A 22,908-nucleotide genomic window follows, 5' to 3' on the forward strand; every position below is an offset into this window, starting at 1 on the left:
CCGACATACTTGGCAACTGTCTCATGTGCTCGTATCTCAAACATGGCTCGTATTTTAGTGCTAAAACTTGCTTAAAAGCTGGCTCGTACCTCAAGTTTCTCGTACGTTAGGGCACTCGTAAGTTGAAGTATTACTGCATATAAGTTTTACATATTTTCAATAAAGTATGCAGTCTCAGATGCACAAACTATGGAAAAATTGAGCAGTTTTTAGTGCTAAGTCAATAGGAGTTAATAGATCAGCTGATTCGCTTTGCACATCACCATGACGTTGCGTCATGCTAATTATAGGCCTCACTTGTTTTGATTATTCGCATATCTAGGGTTTACTATATCTATGATAAAGAGATACTATGCTTTCTGTAAAAAGAAACTATGCCCTCTATAAAGGAAAACTGCGCCCAATATAAAGTGAAACTATGCCCTTTATAAAGTGAAACTATGCCCCCTATAAAGGAAAACTGCGCCCAATATAAAGGGAAACTATGCTCTCTATTAAGGGAAACTATGCCCTCTATAAAGTGAAACTATGCCCCCTATAAAGGAAAACTGCGCCCAATATAAAGGGAAACTATGCTCTCTATTAAGGGAAACTATGCCCTCTATGAAGTGAAACTATGTTGTCTATAAAGGGAAACTATGCCCTTTATAAAGTGAAACTGTGTTGTCTATAAAAAGAAGCTATGCCCTTTATAAAGTGAAACTATGCCCTCTATAAAGGGAACCTTAAGTTCCAAGCCATTTTCTCCGACGCTGAAGTTACTTGTACTCCAAGGTTTAAATGCTCAATTATAGCAATATATAAAACTTTTTTGTATAGAGTAAATAAAATCTACCAAAAATATAATGATTTAAAATAATAATAAAAGTATTGAAAGCTGCACAAACTTGAACACAGAATTTGATAAATAAAATAGTACAAATACAAAGTGAAGCGTGTAAGCCAATAGCAACACACAAGAGTTGATTGTGTCGATTAGATGTCACAATTGAAGGATCTGCAGTGATCATTCAATAGATTTAGGGCAAACTGATGGTTCGGGGCTCAACTAAATCCTCTTTATCTCTCTTGAGCATATCTGGTAGCATTCTGGGGACCTGAGAAAATAATGTGAAACACGATATTGAACCAATCTTAAGGAAACAAAAAAAATAAATAGAAAATTTAAAAGTTAAGTTTGTCTCTGATAATAAAAAGTACGAAAAACGGAGGACTGAAATATAGTGTGAGTGTAGATACAGCAGGTAAGTAAATCTTTAGATATTTTAAATGTTTCCACAATATTGGTTGTGCATTGACCATTGTCAGTAATGTTCAGGGCAGACATTTGTGACAAACAAAATAATTACTATCGGATAGGATTTCCAGCTTACAAGCCATGAAAACACCTACGTCCTGTTTAAATTAATGCACATTTGAGTTTTATGAATCATAAAACTCAAATGTGATGAGTCCATGTATCTAAACGCTAGTAGATGAATATATGTAGAAGGAAATGGAACATATGAACCAGTCAAACCAATACAAAATTACCGAATAGAGAGCCTCGCAACTTATAGCACTTAAGCAAAGCACTGAAGTCTAGAACTGTACTTACCACAGAAGGCTACACGAAGAAGAGCAGAGGCACATGATTAGATTGAGGACAACTATAGACTGTATGTACAAACCATTACAAAAGTATATAGTGAGAGCCGATATGAGTTACAGTTCAAGGTTATGGTAATAGTATTTTATATGTTAGGGGAGTCAGTGAGAGTAACAAAAATATGATTGAATAAAGTGAAAAATAGCTAATACAAATTTTGCATAGATAAATCGATTCGCGCATTCCTGCCCGTGCAATGAACAAGCAAAAGCATTCATCATCTTAGAACAGAACTCAAATGTGATACTCATAATGCTAGTCATCAATAGCATATAAAGATATACTGCAACAGTAACTTTACTAAATCAGTGATATTTATGAGAAAATTCAGGTTGACCACCTGCGGTTGTAGGACTGGTATGATGGCCAGGGATGGTAGGATGGTTAAGACAACACTTGATGCATATATTATATACATATATTATATACATATAATATACATTATATATGCATATAAGATATGCATGTATGATATACATGTACATATATGATGTGCATATCACATATGTACATGTATATATATACATGTACATATATGATATGTACATACAGATAAATATGATGTACATAAATATGATATACATATTTATATGTATATGTCATACATACATGCATCTATCATGTATGCATAAATCATATATACATATCATGTATGCATATATGATATAAATATAATATATGCATATACAATATGCAATAAACTCGTTACACGTGATACTACAGTCAAATCTCTGCATATAAAGCTAATTTGTTCCAGTAATCACTTTGTGTGTTGAAACGGTTGTATGTAAGGACAAATATTCTTATAACATTATATGATATTTTGTGCAATTCGTTACACAGGCCAAGATATGATACTTTTGGTAATTACATATAGCATGAAAATGCGTAGTAAAAACTTTCTATAATTACACATAAAAACATTAATTATGCATAAAAACTGTATAAATAAAATAATCCGTCGGATAGGGTTACCTTACAAACACGTGTATGTAAGTCTAGGCTCCGTCATGTATGTTCAGTAGCAGACATGATGAAAAGTCATGGGGTGACTTACTTTAGATTATACTTACTCTAGATATAGTTTAAACTAATCAGAGTGAAAATTTACATATTTTCTATCATTATTACATTTTCATTTTCAATTTATACAAACTATTTTTCATTTACTTACAAAACTGAAATGTTTTAATGAACTTTGAAAATCATATGATGAAGATTAATTCATATGTTGAGACAAATATCAACTTAAATTTTACAGTAAATGTTAAAGTAAAAGTACGTTAAGCTAATTATAAGTCGAGGTAGTACTACTGTACATAAGTAATCCACATCTATTAAACCAGTAAATTCACAAGTAATAAAATATAAAATTGTGCTACTTTAATTTATAAAACTTCAATGCTAGCCTTCCTCCAAGACACCACCTCTACCCACCTGATAGTCAAAGGTCTGCTTTCCACGGAGCTTTTGTTTCTTAGGAGTTGGCTTCTCCATCTCCTTTATGTATTCAAGAGCGCTGAGATTGTTCTGAATAACATAGAGGGCATAAACTATTTAGTTGAGTGTGTGTGATGGCTGAGACATTCCATAACCAAAATTTTATGAAGAGGCCAAATTAAGTAGTTTTCAATCGGCTTGTTAAATACCATCTTGAACTATTGATTAAAAAGCTTGATGATGATATGCTTATATTATGAGGATATGCTTAACCAGAGTAGTTCATTGGTATGAAGAGCAACAGGACTATCAACTCATACTGCATAACGTACTCAATGTACAACTAACAGCTGTGATTTCAATATAAACAGTATAAACAACAACAAATCCAACCATACCATCTGGTCTGGAACCTTGTTAATATTAATAAGGTTATGCGTCACAAAAACTTGCATGGTGAATGTCTCAGAAAGCAAGAAAATGTCTGACTACCAGACAAAAGCTATAAGAGGTGTTAGGATAGATATAATACGTAACAAACCACATCAACGACTGTTGGGTCTCCCCCTGCCTGGTTTACTAACTGCCCGTATATCTGCCTGCGTATACTTGAAGCAGCTGCATAGTGGACTGGGGTCCTCTGCAGGTTGTCCTTCTCCTTGACCAGATCTGGACACTGGTCGAGGAGGAATTTGACAAGAGGAACTCGGTCGTAGAGGATAGCAAGATGGAGCAGAGTCCTGCCGTACCGGTCCTTGCCTGCGAATATGAGCAAACCATCGATATGAATCAGATGTAGAGGTTGTTCAGCAACAGTCACAGAATGACTTTGTCGGTGACAATTAACCTACTGGACACCTTACACTCATACAGAGACAATTACAGCACATCCGAACAGCATCTGCAATATAGAGTTTAACGGTAGAGAATTTATAAAAAGCACCTTTTATATTGATATTGTAAACTGCAGATGATTAAAAATCATGCTAAACCTCATTTTTGAGTTGGTTTTGTTGAAGACCGGGCGCTGCAGACAACAACAGCTGCTAAATAACACTATTTGAAAACTGCTGTGAAGTCAACATTGTTAGAAGGTGCAAAGGGTGTTGACCACAGTGTTAACACCGATGAAACAGTGCCAAAGCAACACGGACTGGTGTCAAGGCTGTATAATCAATGCTAGATTGCTGAGTACCTGGACAGCAAAGGCGGGTGGGTTACATAGCGAGTACGTCATGTGACTGTCCTAGAGATGTGAAGAGAAAGTACAGTTATACTCACACTGTAGCAGCCGCACCTCTCCACTATTCTTGGCCAAGAACTTTATATCATTTTCTTTCACAGCATTCTGTAGGCTTTTAACTTTCTCCTAAAACATTAAATCATATCTTGTAATACCTACAACATATCCTGGTATATGACTAGGTATCTACAACATAGCCTGATATATAGCTAAGCACCTAAAACATATCCAGTTATATAGCTCAGTACCTACAACATATCCTGATAGGTGACTAAGAACTCACAACATATCCTGATATATGGCTAGGTACCTAAAACTTACCCAGGTATATAGCTAAGTACCTACAACATATCCTGATATGTAGATGATTACAGTAGCTACAACATATCCTGATAAATGGCTAAGTATCTACAACATATCCTGATATATGGCTAAGTAGCAACAACATATCCTGATATGTGACTAAGAACTTACAACATATCCTGATATATGGCTAAGAACTTACAACATATTCTGATATATGGCTAGGTACCTAAAGCATATCCATATATATAGTTAAGTACCTAGAATAATTATACCCTGATATATAGCTAAATACCTAAAGCTACAGTACATATCTTCAACATATTGCAATGTCTTCATCATATGCTAATATCTGACGGGTGACTTATAAGATACCCTAATATCTTTCTGGCTGCCTACAACATGCAAAAATATATCTGACAAGTTCAAACTTGAAATATTAATTCCGAAACCATCTAAAGAGTTTGACCCTATACATTTACTGATTGATGCAGCTTGACAAGAATGCATAAATTCATAACATGAGTGAGAACTCAACTAACCGTAGTGCTTTGGTAGGCGTCTAACATCTCCACCATCTCCTGAAGGTTAGAGAGATATGCTAATTCTCTCGCTGGCAACATTCTGGCCTCCTTTTTCCGTTGATGACCTTTGATGTCTATTACATGATCGTATGACTCTAGAATCAGCGTTTCAACACTGTGGTATTCTTCGTTTGTTATCTGCATAACAGTGAGTACACAGTATTATAGTGGTGAGGCAAGAGTTGAGCCCTGTTTGTCAAAAAATCTTAAATAGTACCAATAGTACCATAATATTTTTCCTCAACTTACATGTAAGAAACCTTGTAATAAAAAAATCAAAACTGAATTTTTTATTGATAACATTTAATAATAGCTGTATATAATATGCTTATATTAATAATATACTATAGATACAATATACATAATACATAACACATTATTTATATTATTACATCCATATAAATCTCAGCGTTTGTCTGTCCAGTTAGAGCAATAAAGTTTTAGTAATGAAACATCCACTTCACAAAAGATTTGATCCCAGAATCAATAGTTGTGGTGGCATCGAGCTTATACCTTATCCCTTAGAACATGGCATTTCACTAAGCATAATGATCAATAATGATGAAGATCCTCACCATCAGGTAAAATACGCATACTAACGTTGCGTTACATGTAACCATTACCAACTGGCTTCACGAGGTGAATCCCGGCGTTGCACCAACAGTAAAAACAGCTTATAAACAGTTGAAGGTAATGTAGTAGGTAAGGTAATGTAACCTTTATAAGCTGTTTTTCATTACTCGTGCAACGTAGGACATTCATCTAGTATACAGTATGTATAGTACATCATATATATAATAATATATATAGTATACCATATATATTTAATATATATATGCACAAGTAAAAATTAATAATCTAATAAATTTGAGTAACTAGCCTGGTAGGCTAGTAACTTAGGTTACTCTAAATCTTTACTATAATAATAGCCACTAAACCAGCTTGACGTTATGAGTAATGTCAAGCTTGGCAAGTATTGCATAAGTATGCGTCCTACTAATCTGTTGTTTGGCAAGGACAGTGTAGTGTATTGGGTTAACAATACCTCCCTACCTGAAGGCTCCGAGTTCAAATCCAGCGTAAAGCGGATTTTTTGTTCTTTATTGCTACATCTGGATAGATGAGTGACAGACTCGTGACAGACAGGCTGAGACAGACTAAGATTTTCATAGATATATTATATACATACATATATATATATATATATATCATATAGCCCTCTTCCTTAACACTGCTTCATTGACTCACTAAATAGATTTACAAACGCTGTACATCTATATATATACATCTCAGTGTCTGTCGTTCGTCTGTCTAGTTATAGCGATAATGTTTTAAGAACGAAAATCCGCTTCGAACCGCATTTGAACTCATAACTTCAGATATGCAGATCCACTACGCTGTCCTTATCAATCCTAATTATCTTATCTATCCACATCTAAAATCTTTTGGTTCGGCATTACTTTTTCGCATTCCATCAGTTCGGCATATCGGAGTTGCATTACCACTTTTACTTCGACCTTGATTGCAGTTTACAAGCTAAACATGTACGTTTTATTATTGTTTAATATAACCTTTTGTGCTTGTTTTTCTTAAATTTTTTAAAAGCCTTATATTCATCGCCTTATTTTTTTGTTTGTCATTTTCAACTAAGCCGTTTCAATTTCATGCTTGAAATTTCCGGTTCTACTAGCAACTATTCCTATGATCAATCGCTAAAAACTGTAAAAATTAAAAATCTTTCAGATGGACGTTATGTTGATTTATCCCAGATGAGCATTGCCTCTACATCGCCTCTACATTCTCTCTTCACTCGGACAGACAGACAAGGTGCCTACATCGCTTCAGTGACATATTCAGATGCTTCCGATATCTCATTTTTTTAATGCTTGTACCAGTACAGCTGTGTTCAAAGTTTTGATGGATAGCTTCTGCTGCATCAGTAACTTTTTTATACACACCTTGATATACTCAATTTATTATTAATTCAGCATATGCTTGAATTTTATTTCTTTTTTTCAGCTAGTATTAATTGTATAAATACCAAATCAATTTTCATTGCAATCATTGTAGCAGAACAGACTTTATCTAGCCATTAATTACTAATTATTTCACATTTAAACAAATTTACAGTTGTTTTATTTTTTCTCTAAATCTATTTAAGCTGCACAAAACACTTTTCTCATGATATGAAGTTTGAAATTTAGAATGGCAAATGTTGCATATACATATATTTATATGTGTGCTAAATAAAATTATATTTTCTGTGCAAAAACTTGTTAATTCCCCGGGGGCAACGATTGGCGTTCACCTAGTAAAGATATAAGTGAATTGTCTATAGAAATACTTATAATGTAAATATGCAAAGAAAGCATCAGCAAATCTCAGCTACAGTGATACAGAGAGACCATACTGAGATCCTCACAAAACATGTAGAATGTTTTTTAACTCAATAGATCGATGGTCCTGAGGTTAAAGGGTGAGACAACTCTCTTGACAACTGCTGCCTACCTTGTGAACGAGGTGCTCATCAATGAGCTGTATGAGTGTTTTTGAGAAGTCAGTGTTCATGGCCTCTAAGTAGTCTCTGGCAGTGAAACCATCCACATCTCTAGAGCCAATGTATATCTTCCGGTCTAGCAAGGTGCTGATCATTTCCTCCTTCAGCTGAAAACAGACCGCAAGCATCTACCTCACACATTATATAAGAAAATGACAGGACTAACGGGTAACTTTAGTAATGCTGCAAAACAGGAGCAGATCAACTTTTGTGTAGGTTGATCCACATGCAGCTTTTCCTTTGTGCTTCTAGATTTTAAAACTTTTCGAAATAGGTTACAATTGTATTTCATATGACAACCACAAAACATCCTGCATTTCTGTGTTTGGTAATTTTGTGCTTTCAGTTTAACAGTAAAAACATTTTCACAAATCTTCGGCCAATGTTTTCAAATTGCTTCACCTAATAATCATACACATTATAACATATTAATTATATTGACAAACATATTCGACAAATATCCATAAACACAAATATTTCATGTATAAAAATTATAAAAAAATTATTGGTTATCCCAAGATATTGCAACTGATGTCTGATCTGTGCAGATTGTGCAAAAATAAATTTTCACGCACTTATGTTTTTTCTGACCTTTTCTCTTTGTCATGGCCACAAAGAGCCTTTAAAAATAAATTTAAGAAAACTCAAGAAAGCCCTACACCAACTGGCCTTAAAGTATCGCTGGAATGTAGTACAACTACCAATGGCTGCAACTGGTCAACATAATTTATTCTTACCAGAATGGTATGTGCTATGAGCAAGTGTTTATTGGGATATCTGTGGAGTGACGGTAAAAATAATCCAAGTTAGACTTCTATTCTAGGCTCTACGAGTTCAACTGTATAGTACAAGCAAAAAGAGTAAAATATAGCTTATAGCAACAGAGTAAACTACACCTTATAGCAAACAGAGAAGACTGTACCTTATCAGGTTTCCTCAGCACGATCTTGTGCAGCATGGTCTGACCGAGCTCATCCCTAAGACTCACATCTGCGTATCTGCTCACCACCAAAGAGACCTCTGAGTCTATCTCATCTTTGAATGCCCAAAAGGCTGTCGGGCCGCACGGAGCACATTCTAGGAATGTACAAAACGAGCAATAAATTGGTTAGACAAGCGGATATAAAATATTACTGATCGACCTGAATATAAGCGCTTTGCTGATCTTCTGAAGGGATGATTTTGGCATTATTGCAAAAGAACTCTAATAATATTACGAGATGAATACTTAGAGGAAAATTACACCGATGAGGCATTTTAATTTGCATAAAGGAAACAACATGGTTGCTACAGCTTGCGTGTGACATCCAACATGTATTCAGTAAAAAAACAATACCTCAGGGTGTAATCAATTGAACTAATAATTATTAATATCAGGAAGGTCAAGAAGTGCGAGAACAGTAGATATAGATATACAGTCAAACATGGATAACTCGAACTTCAAGGGACCGAGCAAAAGTGTTCGAATTATCAGAGCTTTCAAGTTATCAGAGCACTGTCACAAGTTCATATATTTACTTATTTATTAGTAGATACATGTACATATACAAACTATAATATAAATCAAAAGCACAAATGGCTTGTTTCAAATTAAATGCTTCTAATGTAAAGTTTAAAACGTTTTCATGAAAAAGTATAGAGATTTTTCTATCACTTGAGATTGGTTTGTTGTTTGAGGTGATGCTATTGCCAGGACGTTTTTCAGATTGACATTGGCAAAACTTGATCGTTGTTGAAATGCTCAAAAGAAAAGACATTTTTTTCTTTTGGGGTTTTACCCACGATCAATTTTGCCGTTTTTTCTTGAAGTTTATGCAGATTACCTTACTTTACCTGGGTTTCGTTAAGAGCAACACTCCGAGGCAGTTCAATTAGAAGTTTTACGAGGTTTTACGATACATTCTATATCACTCACACTTTTTTAATAGATACTTATTGAATGTACACACGTATTCTGTGTTTAGGTCAAACGATGAATAGTTTTTTGTAGCTCAGACAACGTATACGTTTAATTACAACATTTTTTAAGACATTTTAAACATTCAACATTCCGACGTTGATTCAACACGGAATCAACGTCGCAAAACTATTCATCACGGGCTAGCCGAGCCACGCACTCAAGGATTTTCGCCACGCACATACAAAACAACATGCGATTTTTGTTTTGTATGTGCGTGGTGAAAATTCTTGCGCGCGTGACCCGGCTAGCCCGTGCTATTCATCGTATCGCAGTATAAATCAAATTTCACCAAACTTTTAGAAAAGTCGTTGACAAAAATATTTTGCCGATGGTGGTAATAACGACGCTTATGAATTACGAAAAGATGAAGTTTACCTCTATGGCTTTGAATAAAGTGATTTTCTAAAGCGAAAACAACCGTTTCGGTAGCTGTTGGGCAAAAAAAACAGTTCGAATTAACAGTGTTAAGTTCGAGTTATCTATAGCAATTTATTATTACGTGGGAACGGATCAAAGGAAATGTTCGAATTAACCATGTGTGGGAGCTATCCGTGGACGAGTTATCCATGTTGGACTGTATACTCTAATGAATAATCAATTTTGATTTCACTTGAATGTAAAAATGAGAGTGTGTATCTCTTTCAGCTACATCCCGGCAATGCTACTACTGTAAAACTAAGTCGCATGGGAGACATTCACGAAGTAAAAGCCATTTCAGAGTTATCTCCTTGTATATAATTATAAGGTAATCATAAATGGTTGGACAAAGTGGAGTGAGAGACCTTTTGGAGTTGCCTTTACTTACGGTATATTGTAAAAAGAAGACCTGACAACTCCCACCTCACATGAATTGAGAAAATATTAAATGCCTTTTAAGCCTGGTTTCCATATGACAGCGCAATGATCGTGCGCGGCCCAGTGATCATGCGCAATGCATTTCTTGGGCCACGATGCAGTGTTTCCATATTACGCGTAGGCGCCATGCTTGCATTGGACAGGGTGGATAATTTCGTTACTTTTTCGTAGGAGAGACATATTTCTTCGGAAAAATAGCCCTCCGTTGCGAGATTGCGCTGTCATATGAAAACCAGGCTTACTCTTTCGTACGGGAGCCGATTTCTTCGGAACGCATCCCTCCGTTTGAATTGTGGGATAGGTTGAAAAGGTCTAGCGGTGTATTGTACGATACATCATCGCGCGCACCCATCGCAAGGATCCATTCTGTTGGATCCTTGTGATCAGCGTACGCATGTCGCGCGATCGTCGTGCGTTGACGTTTCCATATCACAGCTGGCCTACGCACGACCTCATGCCCCTTGTTGCGCGCCTCGCGCTGTCATATGGAAACCAGGCATTAATATCAGAAAAACAAATATAGAGGGTGTGTCTGATTTTATCTTCTAAACTGAATACCTGCATAGTGACCGCTCAAGTCTGCACCAAATCTTATGAGGAAGTCGACGACATCTGCGGTGCAGCATTCAATAGCTGGAATGATTAGGGGACGAGGCACATACTCTCCGCTAAGATCGGGCTTGAAACCCGCTAAATAGTGTGGATCTATAGGATTGACGTTACACAGTCCTACAATAAATAGTGAGGCAATAAAACACCAACAGAAAATAATTCTAACACCAGTGATTCACGTAGGCATTTTTATCACAAGGTGAAGGAAATTACAACTACTAACAGGTGCAGATAAGTGAGCTATCCCCAAAGATGGAGTATGATGTCTGCATAATTTACTGCAAGCAGATGTTTTTGAAAGCAATGTTAAACAAACATTGGTTCTGTAATCTTAGCTGAACATGTCTGAGTCCAGTGGCGAAGGAACCTTGACCACCGGAGACATGCCCAGTGGCGGAGAGCAAGTTAAGGCTGGAGGTCATTCCTGTCACTATCAGTGGCCTTTTTCTGAGAGTTGAACTCTGACCTGTTGTTTGCATGTCAGGCCCTCTAGACCACTAGACCCTGGCTATAGTAAACACTACGGATTAACCATCCATATGTATAAAAAAATGATTATATTTCAAACTGCGGCCAAGTACTCGCTGCTCCGCTAAAGCGCACAGTTATCATACAGACAGTAGCACCTTAAAGTGTCCCATTCGGATGCTTGCCTACATGTACATAGAAAACGGTGAGAATGAAATATATTGAACATTCTTGACCACGGGCTACACTTACTCTTTCCAAGGGCGACCAACATTTTCATTTTATAAAGGTCGCAGGCAAAAGTCGCGATCACAAAGTCATTTGTGTGTTCGTGTTCCTCCAGCTTCTTGTGTACCTACAAGTTAGCAAACATGAGAAAAGAACATAGGGACTGAGTATCCGTAGGGTGTGTGAGGCACAGCTGGTTGACTAGGATAGTAGACAGAATGGACATAGGACGGAAAGAGAGAGCAGGTGCTTGTCCTCCTCAGGAGCATGTCTGCATGGTTATAATTATGATCGATTGTTCAGTGATGTAAAATAGAAAGCCATTTGTAAATATAAATAAGTAAACCATTTGCTACATCTGAGAGGTAATCATATGGCTTTAAAATAATGGCAAAAACCTCTAATTGAATGCCATGGCGCTCTATTCTTCAACTCTTCTTCTATAGTGGCGGTCAATTGGAGGTGGCATTCAAATAGTGGCTGGCGGTGTATTTTTCAAATGGCCCGTCTGAATTTTGGAAAAATAAATTTAGACCTTTTTCGAGCGAAGCGAATGTGGCCTTTAACGGATGCATAACGGAAAACCTTTTGGATGTAATAAATCAGCTAATTTACGTCCAACTTGTCAAAGATATCTAAATATAATACACATTGGGAAGCCAAGAGATATATCTACCAGTTGCTATCTATTGCTTGCAATTAATCTGCGATTATATTATAGCCTGCGCCTTGCTTTGCAATTTGTTAAAGCTTTCAATTTTTTATTTCATTCTAAATGTGAAAGCATAGTTTTCATTTGTATAGATATTTAACAATGTTGAATAAAAGTTCATAGCACTCATTGATATGTCTGCTACAGTTGGCAGCCAAAACTAGCTTGTTGTGTTTAATAGAAGAGGAGTTATGAGCATCGATCCATTGCAAGCCGTGTTAAGATAACCGCAATAAAGCTCTATTTTTCAACCCTTCTTTTAGGATGGGTGTCAATTGAAGGTGGCGTTCAAATAGAGGTAGCATTCAATTAGCATTTTTGTGGTATGACGTTGTAGTGGCTACAACAGATTTAAGCCTGCCTCTTGCTCACGAATAAAAGCAAACTTTCATCTCAGACTGGTTGACAATGTTGACGCATGACTAACATAATGCTGGATACTTGTTAATTTGAGAGTATTTGAGAATTGTTGTTTTTGATGTGGAAACCTTTAGGAGTTGTCCACTCCATATGAGTATTTACATAACCAAATTACCTGCAATTGGTAAATTTAATTTATGTACTTGGTTTTACAACAAGTTCAAATTTACTTTAGTTTGATTTATTAAAAAAGATTATATCCACCATTAGACTCTGATGATATAAGGAGATTTTTCATACTAGTGATGGAGTTTCAGTGATTCTGACCCATGCAGTTTAAAACTCAATCAATGGTGAGTTGATGTCTAAACTACAAGTCTTTCATACAAAATTTCCTAGCTAAAAGTCTTTTTAATTCCAATAAACTGCTTGCTACCTAAATTGAATGAGATTAGTCACAACTGTTAAGTCTATGGATTTAATTCCAGTAAACTAATTACAAGAGTAAATCAAAACTAATTGTGGGAGCTCATAATAAACAAATGTGTATAGATTACATACTGATTAGTTGTCATGTTTGATTGTATCATTAAAACTAGTCAGCTCTGGTGATTGGGATTAATATTGGTAGTTTTCTATGCAGTTTATTGATTACACGAGGGCCTCTTTCCAGTATTTTAGAAGTCTTATCACGAGTTATCAAGCATTGTACCTTAGTGTAAATCTTCCCCAATCTTGCTTTTACAGAGATACACAGCTTACATGGAAGTGATATGAAAAAAACCATTCTAAGTACATGTTTGACAACCAATCATAAATTAGTTAAAACTTGTAAATTCCTCGAAACAAGCGTACACATCGCTAAGTGGCTCAAAGTGGGAAGACATAATTTGCTTAGCTACAACGTTGAAACAAATTTAATAAACTGCCCGATAATTACTGTATAACCCAGATGTTATGTGGACTCGTATAAACACAGTAATTCTGCGAACCTACGCACTCCGCTACGATTTCTCTTATTTGAAAGCAAATATAAAATTTAAATAGAAGTTACCTCCATGTATCCTTTAGATTTGGCCAGCTCCTTCAGATATCGTCCATTTTTTCGACATTTGACCCTCGTCCACGATTGGACAGCTTTGGTTGCTTTGGCAACATCATTATCCTCCACTGAACAACAACAGCAATAATTAGGTTCACAACCTTATGCGCACTTAAAAAGGGTATGACCTTGACATCATTTAGTTTAAGTGACAGGAAATGTGCAGTGTGACTCTATGGTTATCAATGGCAGTATTAAATATCAAAACAAAAACAGATAAAATAACAACATGATTATAAAAATATTTAATGAAAGGAAACACGATTTAGGGTAAAGTTACAGAACCAGCAAAAACCAGATCAGATGTACGTTAGCAAGGTAATTGGCAATGTGTATTTTGGGAATGTGTATTTTGGGAGAGAAAAAAGAGTGAGCTCAACAAATAACTAAACATGAAAAGTGTTGATAGAATCATGAAATAGTTGAGCAAAAAGGTGTATTGTGTGGTTAGAGTTCAGTGGATGAATTAGGAATACTTCGGCCCAGAAGGTGAAGGTACAAGAAAGAATGATCATGCAAGCCCATATCAATTGGAAGGCATACATAGTGGAATGAATTTTGATTGTGGACAGGTACATTGGAGCAGTCAATGGTGCTTTACAACTGGTAGTGTGATAGCATGTAGAGAAACAGCAGACAATAACCATAAGCTCAGCGAATGCGTCTGTCCCTGCACCAGCCCCTCCTTACTCATAACTTACCATAAGGCTATACTAAAGGGTAGACAAGAGACATACAAGTGGGTAAGTAAAACCAACTTTATCATACAGGTGGTTTAAATATTCAAAGATAAACAAATTTACAGAAAACAACCAAAGGTGAGAGAAGTGTGCAGGTACAGGAAAATCCTATGAACTTGATTAAACCTAAAGAGAGAGGTAGCAGAATGTATTGCACCACCAAGGAAATAACAACTTTCAAGCTAATTTACAAAATAGTACGACTTATCAACATTCTGATAAAGATTCCCAAGATAGTGTCAACTAAGAATATACTTTGAGGCATGATTAGGGAAAATGACCCTGAGGGTTAGGTGTGGCATTTTTTGTTTTTGACATCATCTGATAAAAAATTTTCTGATAAGCAGATTGATATATAAAATGTTGAGATTTGGATAATGTTTTGGTCGTGTTATACTGCAACAATCGCATCTCTGCCAGCCACAGTCAAAGTCCTTAGTTTTTGAACAAAATGCTGCCAAAGGTTTAAGTCGAGAAAAATGCGGAGGCAATTTAGCATCCACTTAGCAACCAGCAACTGTATTAGCTCAGCGTATAAAACGAGCATCCCTCCTAGTCAATCAGACTATGTTGAATTTTAAATGCTGATCTTAAATTTTAGGACATTGTTCAGCTGTATAATAAGTGACTAGCGCATGCCTACCGGCCACCCACACTCCCGGAATGTCCTTTCTTCTGCATCTATTGGCCACAGTAAGCCTGCCCTTATGTAAGTAGTTCTCAACCACCAAACAAGTGCCATCGGGAGAAGCAAGCGCTGGATCCACTCCTAGAACCAGAAAACAGTACAAGATACTCAGTACACAGTATACATGTATATGTATCATATAATGATACATATGCATGTAACCTGTACAAGTTTCATCTACTGTACAGGATACTCAGTACAGTAGATGAAAACAAGAGCTAACAATTGCTATAATATAACAGTTGTGTTATCTTCAGTTAGTAAAGGAATGATTAAGTGTGTATGCTTCTAAGCAGCATTGTGGCTTCAAAGTGATATGATAATTTATTGCCAGAAGACAGCTAAAATAAAGCATACCGATGGTGATGAAATGTCTAGCCAATGTCTGGTCATCCAGCTTAAAGGCTCGGTGAAGGCATGTCTGGCCACTCGCGTCCTTGACATTGACATTGATGCCGAGTAGCGCAAGTTTGTAGACACACCGAGTCATAATACGCTGACAGACATAGTCATCTGTCTTAAAGTACTGGTCTGCTAGGAGGTGTAGAAGGGTCCACCCTGCCAATGGAGCAAGATTGATGCTAATAAATGTAGCGATGGCTTGAAGTAACCCAGCAGTAAACCAAATGAAACCTTATGGCTTTATGATGGGCGCTATCAAAGTATTACAACTGTAAGTGTTCATACAGCTATAGTGTAGTGATAGTTGTGGACGTATTATACCAAGGCTTTCCGTCTGCATATGAAGCAGCAGGAAATCAAGACCGATGCACAAGCGCAACACCTTTGGTCGTTGAGGTAGTTTCTACAGGCACGTTGTACAAGTGTTCCGCTCATTAACAGTGACACTGAATAACAACAGAATGAGAGCGACACAGCTGTTTCCATGATGGCATATCGGTGCTATATGAGGGGAGGGGGGGGGGGTGTCACTACGCTATCGCCGTATGGAAACTTAGTGAATATTTAAAAGCAGTAAAAATCTTCTTCTCTTACCCTTTGTGTCTGGATGACAACTCCTTAGCCTCAGGTTAACTTTCTCCTGGTGCAGCAAATTGAGGGCCTGCGTCAAACTTTGCCTTGTGCACTCACGAAGCAACAGATAAAACTCACTCTTCTCAAAGCTCTCCTCAAACTTCTTAAGATCCGCTACAGCGATGCATGGTGATGATACAGACACATCAGTCACCATTGTATGACATAGAAGTGATACAGCATATTGACCTATCGGGTGAGCTTTATCAGGTTCAAACAGTAAATAAACAAAGTCGAAGATGCCCATTGGTGTCACTGAATTGAATAGGCTATATACATGTGTGGGCATGCATGGGCAAATAAAGTGGCGCCATCTAGTGTTGAAAATGTACCTTGGTAAGAGATATCATTGTCAGCACCCAACTCTCGGAGAGCCTCTACAGTGGACCTGCTGATATCACCAAGTTCCTCAACAGAAATGACTAGAGGCTTAGGTACTACGTAAGATTCATCAGATATATTAGGGTGCACAGAATCTGTAAGAATGAATTTGACAAGAATAACATTAATAGTACTCCTATAATACCTCTCTGGCATACAAAACAAGAATGTATGACAAAATCTTCAAAATGTTGGAGTAAAATAAAATACAGATAAAAATAGGCATTTTCTGTAAACACAATTAATGGAATTATTCGTAATTATGGAACCACCCAGTAATTTTTCGTGTTCATTGTCATTTATGGCATACGCTCTCTTTATTATTTCTGACCATACATACTGTACATATTTAAGAAGCAAGTTTTGTACAAACTTTTCTACCGCCACAGATTTTGTCAAAGCATATAATTTATTTAATGGAGACCCATTTTCCTATCTTGTTATTGACAATAAGAGATGGCCACTTGCGACCCTACTAATAATCCAAAGGCCATATCGTTACATGTATCGTTATATGTATCATTATATGTATATGTATCGTTATATGTATCGTTATATGTATATGTAACGTTACATGAATCGTTATATGTATAGTTACATGTATCGTTATATGTATATGTATCGTTATATGTATATGTATCGTTACAAGCATCGTTATATGTATATGTATCATTACAAGTATCGTTATATGTATATGTATCGTTACATGTATCGTCATATGTATATGTATCGTTACAAGTATCGTTATATGTATATGAATCGTTACATGTATCGTCATATGTATATGTATCGTTATATGTATATGTATCGTTATATGTATATGTACTGTTATATGTATATGTATCGTTATATGTATATGTATCATTACATGCATCGTTATATGTATATGTATCGTTATATGTATCGTTATATGTATATGTATCGTTATATGTATATGTACTGTTATATGTATATGTATCGTTACATGTATATGTACAGTTATTTGTATTGTTACATGTACATTCCAGAACGATGTCGAATTTGACTAATTTTGTCAACAAATATTGTAAAGGTTTTGTGCGACCTTCACTTTCCTCCACTAGTACAAGACTCGCCCATGAGTACAATACATATGTTTCTGCTTAGTTCATCAAGGTGTACAAAAAAGAATCAAGTAACAGGCAATGAACAGGCCCAGAACAGCTATGCTCTTCTACGCAAATGTTCGAGCTTATATAGCTAGTAAGCTCCGCCTCCGTTCTACTTGGTTGGACCTGGCATGGCTCTGGGTGGGCTTGGCTGAGCTCCGACCTCATTAACATGCCTGCCTGAACACAGCTTGGCTGGGCTTAACTCAGCCCTATGCTCAGCTCCCAGTGGACCACATTCCACAACAATATGACCTTGGTTTTTTAGATTATTAATCATAGTGTGCAGATACATCTGTTATACCAAACCAGAATAAAAAAACAAATATCTAGTAATATTTAACAATATTCATGTGTGGAGCATCCTTAACTTTCCGTTGATGTGCATATTGCTATAATTCGTCTAATAAATACATGAGCTTAAAAACCTATGAACTAATAACAAACTTCTCCTAATATAAGTGGTCCCATGCATTCTATCATCAACACCGTATGTTTACTATGATTATATTACGTATAAAAAGTGAAAGTACTTTGTGAAAGTGTAAACTGTGCCACTTACGGTCTTTGGCTATCTTTTTCACTTCTTCCGTATCACAGGCTAGGGCAGCGCATACTAGCTCATTTATCTAAATAAATAAAATGTTGGGATGCCTAACGCAAGCCTTGCAAGAGAGTTGCCTGCTCATTGCTTTAGATAGGACAACTCTTGTTTTATAAGAATGTAAAGCTTTATAAAATAAGTACAGACTTGAGGAATGAGTTAAACAATAACTTTTACTGATTTTAGAAAAATCAATACTTTGGAAATATGCGACACAAAGTTGACTAAAACTAAACATTTTCCAAGCATGTCTGTTCACAACAGGCCTTTCGAGGCTGCCTATAATGTGAGTCATGACATCTCACCCAATCATACTTGAAGAGGAGAGCCTTCACACGCGTATTGCCTGTAGCATCACAAAGTTCCTTCATTGATTTATTATTCCTTCTGACAGACGGCCTGACCCACGCCCTCAGGTACTGTTCAACAGTCTGATAATCCTCCTTTTCCACTGTCAACAGGTGCATAAGGTCACTACGTTAAACTGAATACTGTTACGAAGGGTATTCAAAATGGGGATGTCTCTGACGTCCCTACCTCAAAATGTTAGCCTACGTTTATTAATTAAGCTTTTATAATATAACCCACACAGCTGTGTCTACATGAACTTCACCTACCGGCACACCAGATGCCTGTTCCAGCATCTGGCTGGTCCTTCACCTGGTAGCACAGCCTTCCCTCATAGTAGTGAATGACGGTGCAGTTATGGTTATTAGGTAGACTTGGATCCACACCTACAACGAAGAAAGACAATGTCAAATCATTACTTAGAATACCGTTTACCAACTTTAGCCGTTGATTCAAATAACTTTTAGCGGAACATTTTAATAACTTTCACTATTGTCCATTATATGCCTCTTACTATAAATGGTTCAATTTTAAATATTTTTTATGTAATTTTTGAGCAATTATCTAGAGAAAAATTCTAAGGAAAATTTCTGCTGATAATGTGGAAATCTTTCGAAAAGCTACCTAGCGTCTAACAAATTTTTGTTTTTCTGTTTAGTCCAATCCATTGAAAACGCTATAAAATTCCTCACTAAATACATTTTGTTCAATGTGACAGCTAGAGATTTTGTGCCCTTCTGCTCCATTGATACTTCAATAATCACCGAATGGTTAAAAATGTAGACTATAACAGTGTGGCAACCTACCAACTCGAATCAGATGCTCCCAGAGAATCTCACAGTATGGTTTAATACAAGCTAAGTGGAGGCAAGTGTTACCAGCCATATTCCGTGTGTTCACATCGATACCATGCATGGCTAGTCTGTAGAGTACTGGTACACAGGCTACGGTGCTGACGCCATTGGTTCCCAGGTCAGAGCAACTCTGTAAATCAAAAGTTAGAATCTGTTCCTGAACAAGATACGATACAGTAGATAAGGCTCCGTATTAGCAAGATACCATTAACAAATAGCTAGCAGAAACCTGTTGAATTTTTGTAAAGCTAATCTATGTAAAATAAGATTATTGTGACATTCTCTTGGACTGTATTACAAAAATCATGTACTCAAATTCAAAAAGATGCATTATAGAATTAGTTCTGAAATAGTTTGCTAAAGAGCTGATAATAGCTTATAAATTCTGGTACTTCAAGTTAAAAGTTGTTGATAGAGATGTAAGATGAGTTCGCCATTGAAATACCAGTCTATACCAGTCTATACCAGTTGACTAGAACTAAGAAGTCTTTGAATGCTGTAATGTAATATGTGTAACATTTATTCACAATAATGCTGGCGACGTAGGACATAACAAGTAGCTGAATCATGTGAACCACATGTGATGTGTGCATCATACAATCAGTTTGACGGGCAAATTCTGGTCCATGTTGAGGAATTAACTTTTTTTTCTCTTCTCTTATTCTTTTATAAACTAATTGTATTTCAGACATTACTTGACAACTTACATAGAAGTTGATAATAGCAGCAATAACATCTGCTGTAGTAAATTCTGAACAGCAGTGATAGGCTATGGCCTACAACTAGCAGTTTTGGAAAAAATCATGATTTTTAAAACAATCAGAAACTTTCGATTTGAATCGATTGTTTTGAATTGTTTAATTTTTTTAATGTTTATGACTTTTCCGTTCATTTTACCTCATGCAAAATGCTTGTGTATTGCATTGCACGTCAGAATGCTTGTAAATCCACTTTACGTATAAGTGACGTACATACATTAATTCGACTAACTCTTGTATTTCTTGCAATCAACAGTCATATAATGTCACAATGTGAAATCTACATGTAAGTTAGTGGAGCGGAGCTACTGGCAGTTTCACACAGAGTATGAATGAAAGCTGAAGACATAAGAAAGTAGTATTAGTCTACTAAATGGACTCACAGCCTCATAAGTCCTAACTTCAAAGGTCCTTCTGTAGCATGTGTAGGCTACTACACACGCAGTCAATTGCCACATTACATCACATCGCCAAAAGTCACATCACATCGCCAAAAGTCACATCACATCGCCAAAAGTCACATCACACTTGCCGATTCATGACAGAGGAGTGTTTAAAAATTGGTAATACACACAAAAAACAAGATTTGTTCTTTAAAAAGCACTAATTTTTGCAAATTTATGAAAATAATGAAAAAATCATGATTTTTGTTCTTGGAAAACAGTGATTTAAATCATCAATTAATGAAGCTATTTAAATCATTTAATATGTTTCATGGCCACCTTGACAACTTGCAAACCACAATTTAAATTAGTGTCATCCATTTATAAAATAAAACAATCAGATAATAGTTTGTACATGTTCGAAATTTTGCATTAAAAAGAATGAAAATAAACCAGAAAACTGTTCCACGTTTAAAATGATTGGGTTGAGTTGAAACTGACCTGCATGAGCAGGTGCAAGTAGTTGTTGCCAGTTTTCTTTGACCTCTGATTGACCTCTTGGCGAGACATGAACCCAATGACTGAGAGAGATTTTTTCATGGACTCTTCCGTTGCTTGTGTCAGCAAAGTGCACAGTTCTGACTCCTCCACCTCTGGCAGCTGCGGAGCTTGCGCTGTCTTTCTATCCTCATCAGCGGTCATCTTGGCAGCGGCTCCCAGGAGGGTGAGATGTATAAACTGCTCCCACTGCCAACAGACTAAACTTAGTAGGTGAATGTATCACTCCATCAAACAATGCTGCGTTCTTAGAAATCAGCGTGTTTACAACTAGTAATACCAAAGCTGGCTCAATTGTACATGAGCAGAGCAATGCTCTAAAACTAAATGTTTCAAAGGCAAAGACCTCTAGGAATCAAAAGGTCAATGTTAGTGACTCAGAATAATTTTGAGGCTATATGACAGCAGTGACCAGCAATGAATAGAAATATTCCAATGATTTCAAAGCAAAAGAAAAACTGCAACCTAGTAGATCTATTGTTGTCTTTAGCCCGAAGACATGTTTAAAACAATACAAATATCATAGATGCATCGACAGTTAATTTTAATAAACAATTAGCACAGCCGTGTGAAAGTAGCATAGGAATTCAACTAACACAATACAAAAAACTGAATGTTTGAAAAATCTGCAGCCTATTCATATACATGAGTCAGCATTTTACACTAGATGCTTTTTACACACAGTAAACCAATAATTGAGATGAGATTAGCTTGAAAGAACATAAAACAGGAACTATATTTGACCTCAACAATAAGTACTAAGCAAGCATCTTACAAATAAAAACTGCGAACCACCGCAATAATATTTACAATAAGGTTCCAGATAAGAAATATTTTAAGTGAAAAGCAAAACAAAACTTATCTCAATAATTTTATAAAGAGGTGGCTAAATGATCAGGTGGATGAGCCTCTCAAACTTTCCTAACACTGTTTCTAGGTCATGCTACTTGACTAGCCCTCAAAAATTATTCAGAAACATACCTACCTAGAAGCATACTTATAAGGAGACTTGCCAACAAAAGTTATAGCTGAACGAACATTGCAGCAGGAGAATTCACACATTTACATAAAACACGAAAGATTCGCAAACTGCTAAAAGAAGAGCCAGAAAGTCGAAGCGTTAACACAAATCTTCAAATGTAAACCAGTATAAAAACTGATTTCTTTAGAGCACAAAATCCTCTTTTAAGTATATTTATGATAAGAGTTTTAAAGCAAGGAAATATATTAATGAAATGTAAAACAACATATCTATACATCGAATATGTCATCCTGCAAGACCCCTTGAGAAGTGCAAACACAACATGTCTGATATGGCACACAGCAATTCAATTACAGGAAAGTCATATAAGAAATAATT

The 22,908-nt window shown here is 36.2% G+C and overlaps 1 protein-coding gene across 1 annotated transcript; it reads right to left on the reverse strand.

Annotated features, from left to right (window-relative positions):
* Window positions 1-882: 882 nt before the first annotated feature.
* LOC137399825 (uncharacterized) lies at window positions 883-21,692 on the reverse strand. Its single transcript, XM_068086059.1, has 19 exons — window positions 21,492-21,692; window positions 19,802-19,979; window positions 19,265-19,381; window positions 18,953-19,098; window positions 18,606-18,672; window positions 16,868-17,011; window positions 16,497-16,649; window positions 15,858-16,058; window positions 15,456-15,581; window positions 14,025-14,140; window positions 11,923-12,025; window positions 11,149-11,319; window positions 8,698-8,852; window positions 7,727-7,882; window positions 5,177-5,356; window positions 4,370-4,457; window positions 3,630-3,847; window positions 3,086-3,178; window positions 883-1,097 (listed from the first exon to the last, which is right to left on the reverse strand). The coding sequence occupies exons 1-19, from the start codon at window positions 21,690-21,692 to the stop codon at window positions 1,020-1,022; spliced, it is 2,691 nt and encodes an 896-aa protein (XP_067942160.1). The 3' UTR covers window positions 883-1,019.
* Window positions 21,693-22,908: the final 1,216 nt, after the last annotated feature.

The sequence above is a fragment of the Watersipora subatra genome, chromosome 7 (assembly GCF_963576615.1).
Source record: "Watersipora subatra chromosome 7, tzWatSuba1.1, whole genome shotgun sequence".
NCBI classification, from domain to species: domain Eukaryota; kingdom Metazoa; phylum Bryozoa; class Gymnolaemata; order Cheilostomatida; family Watersiporidae; genus Watersipora; species Watersipora subatra.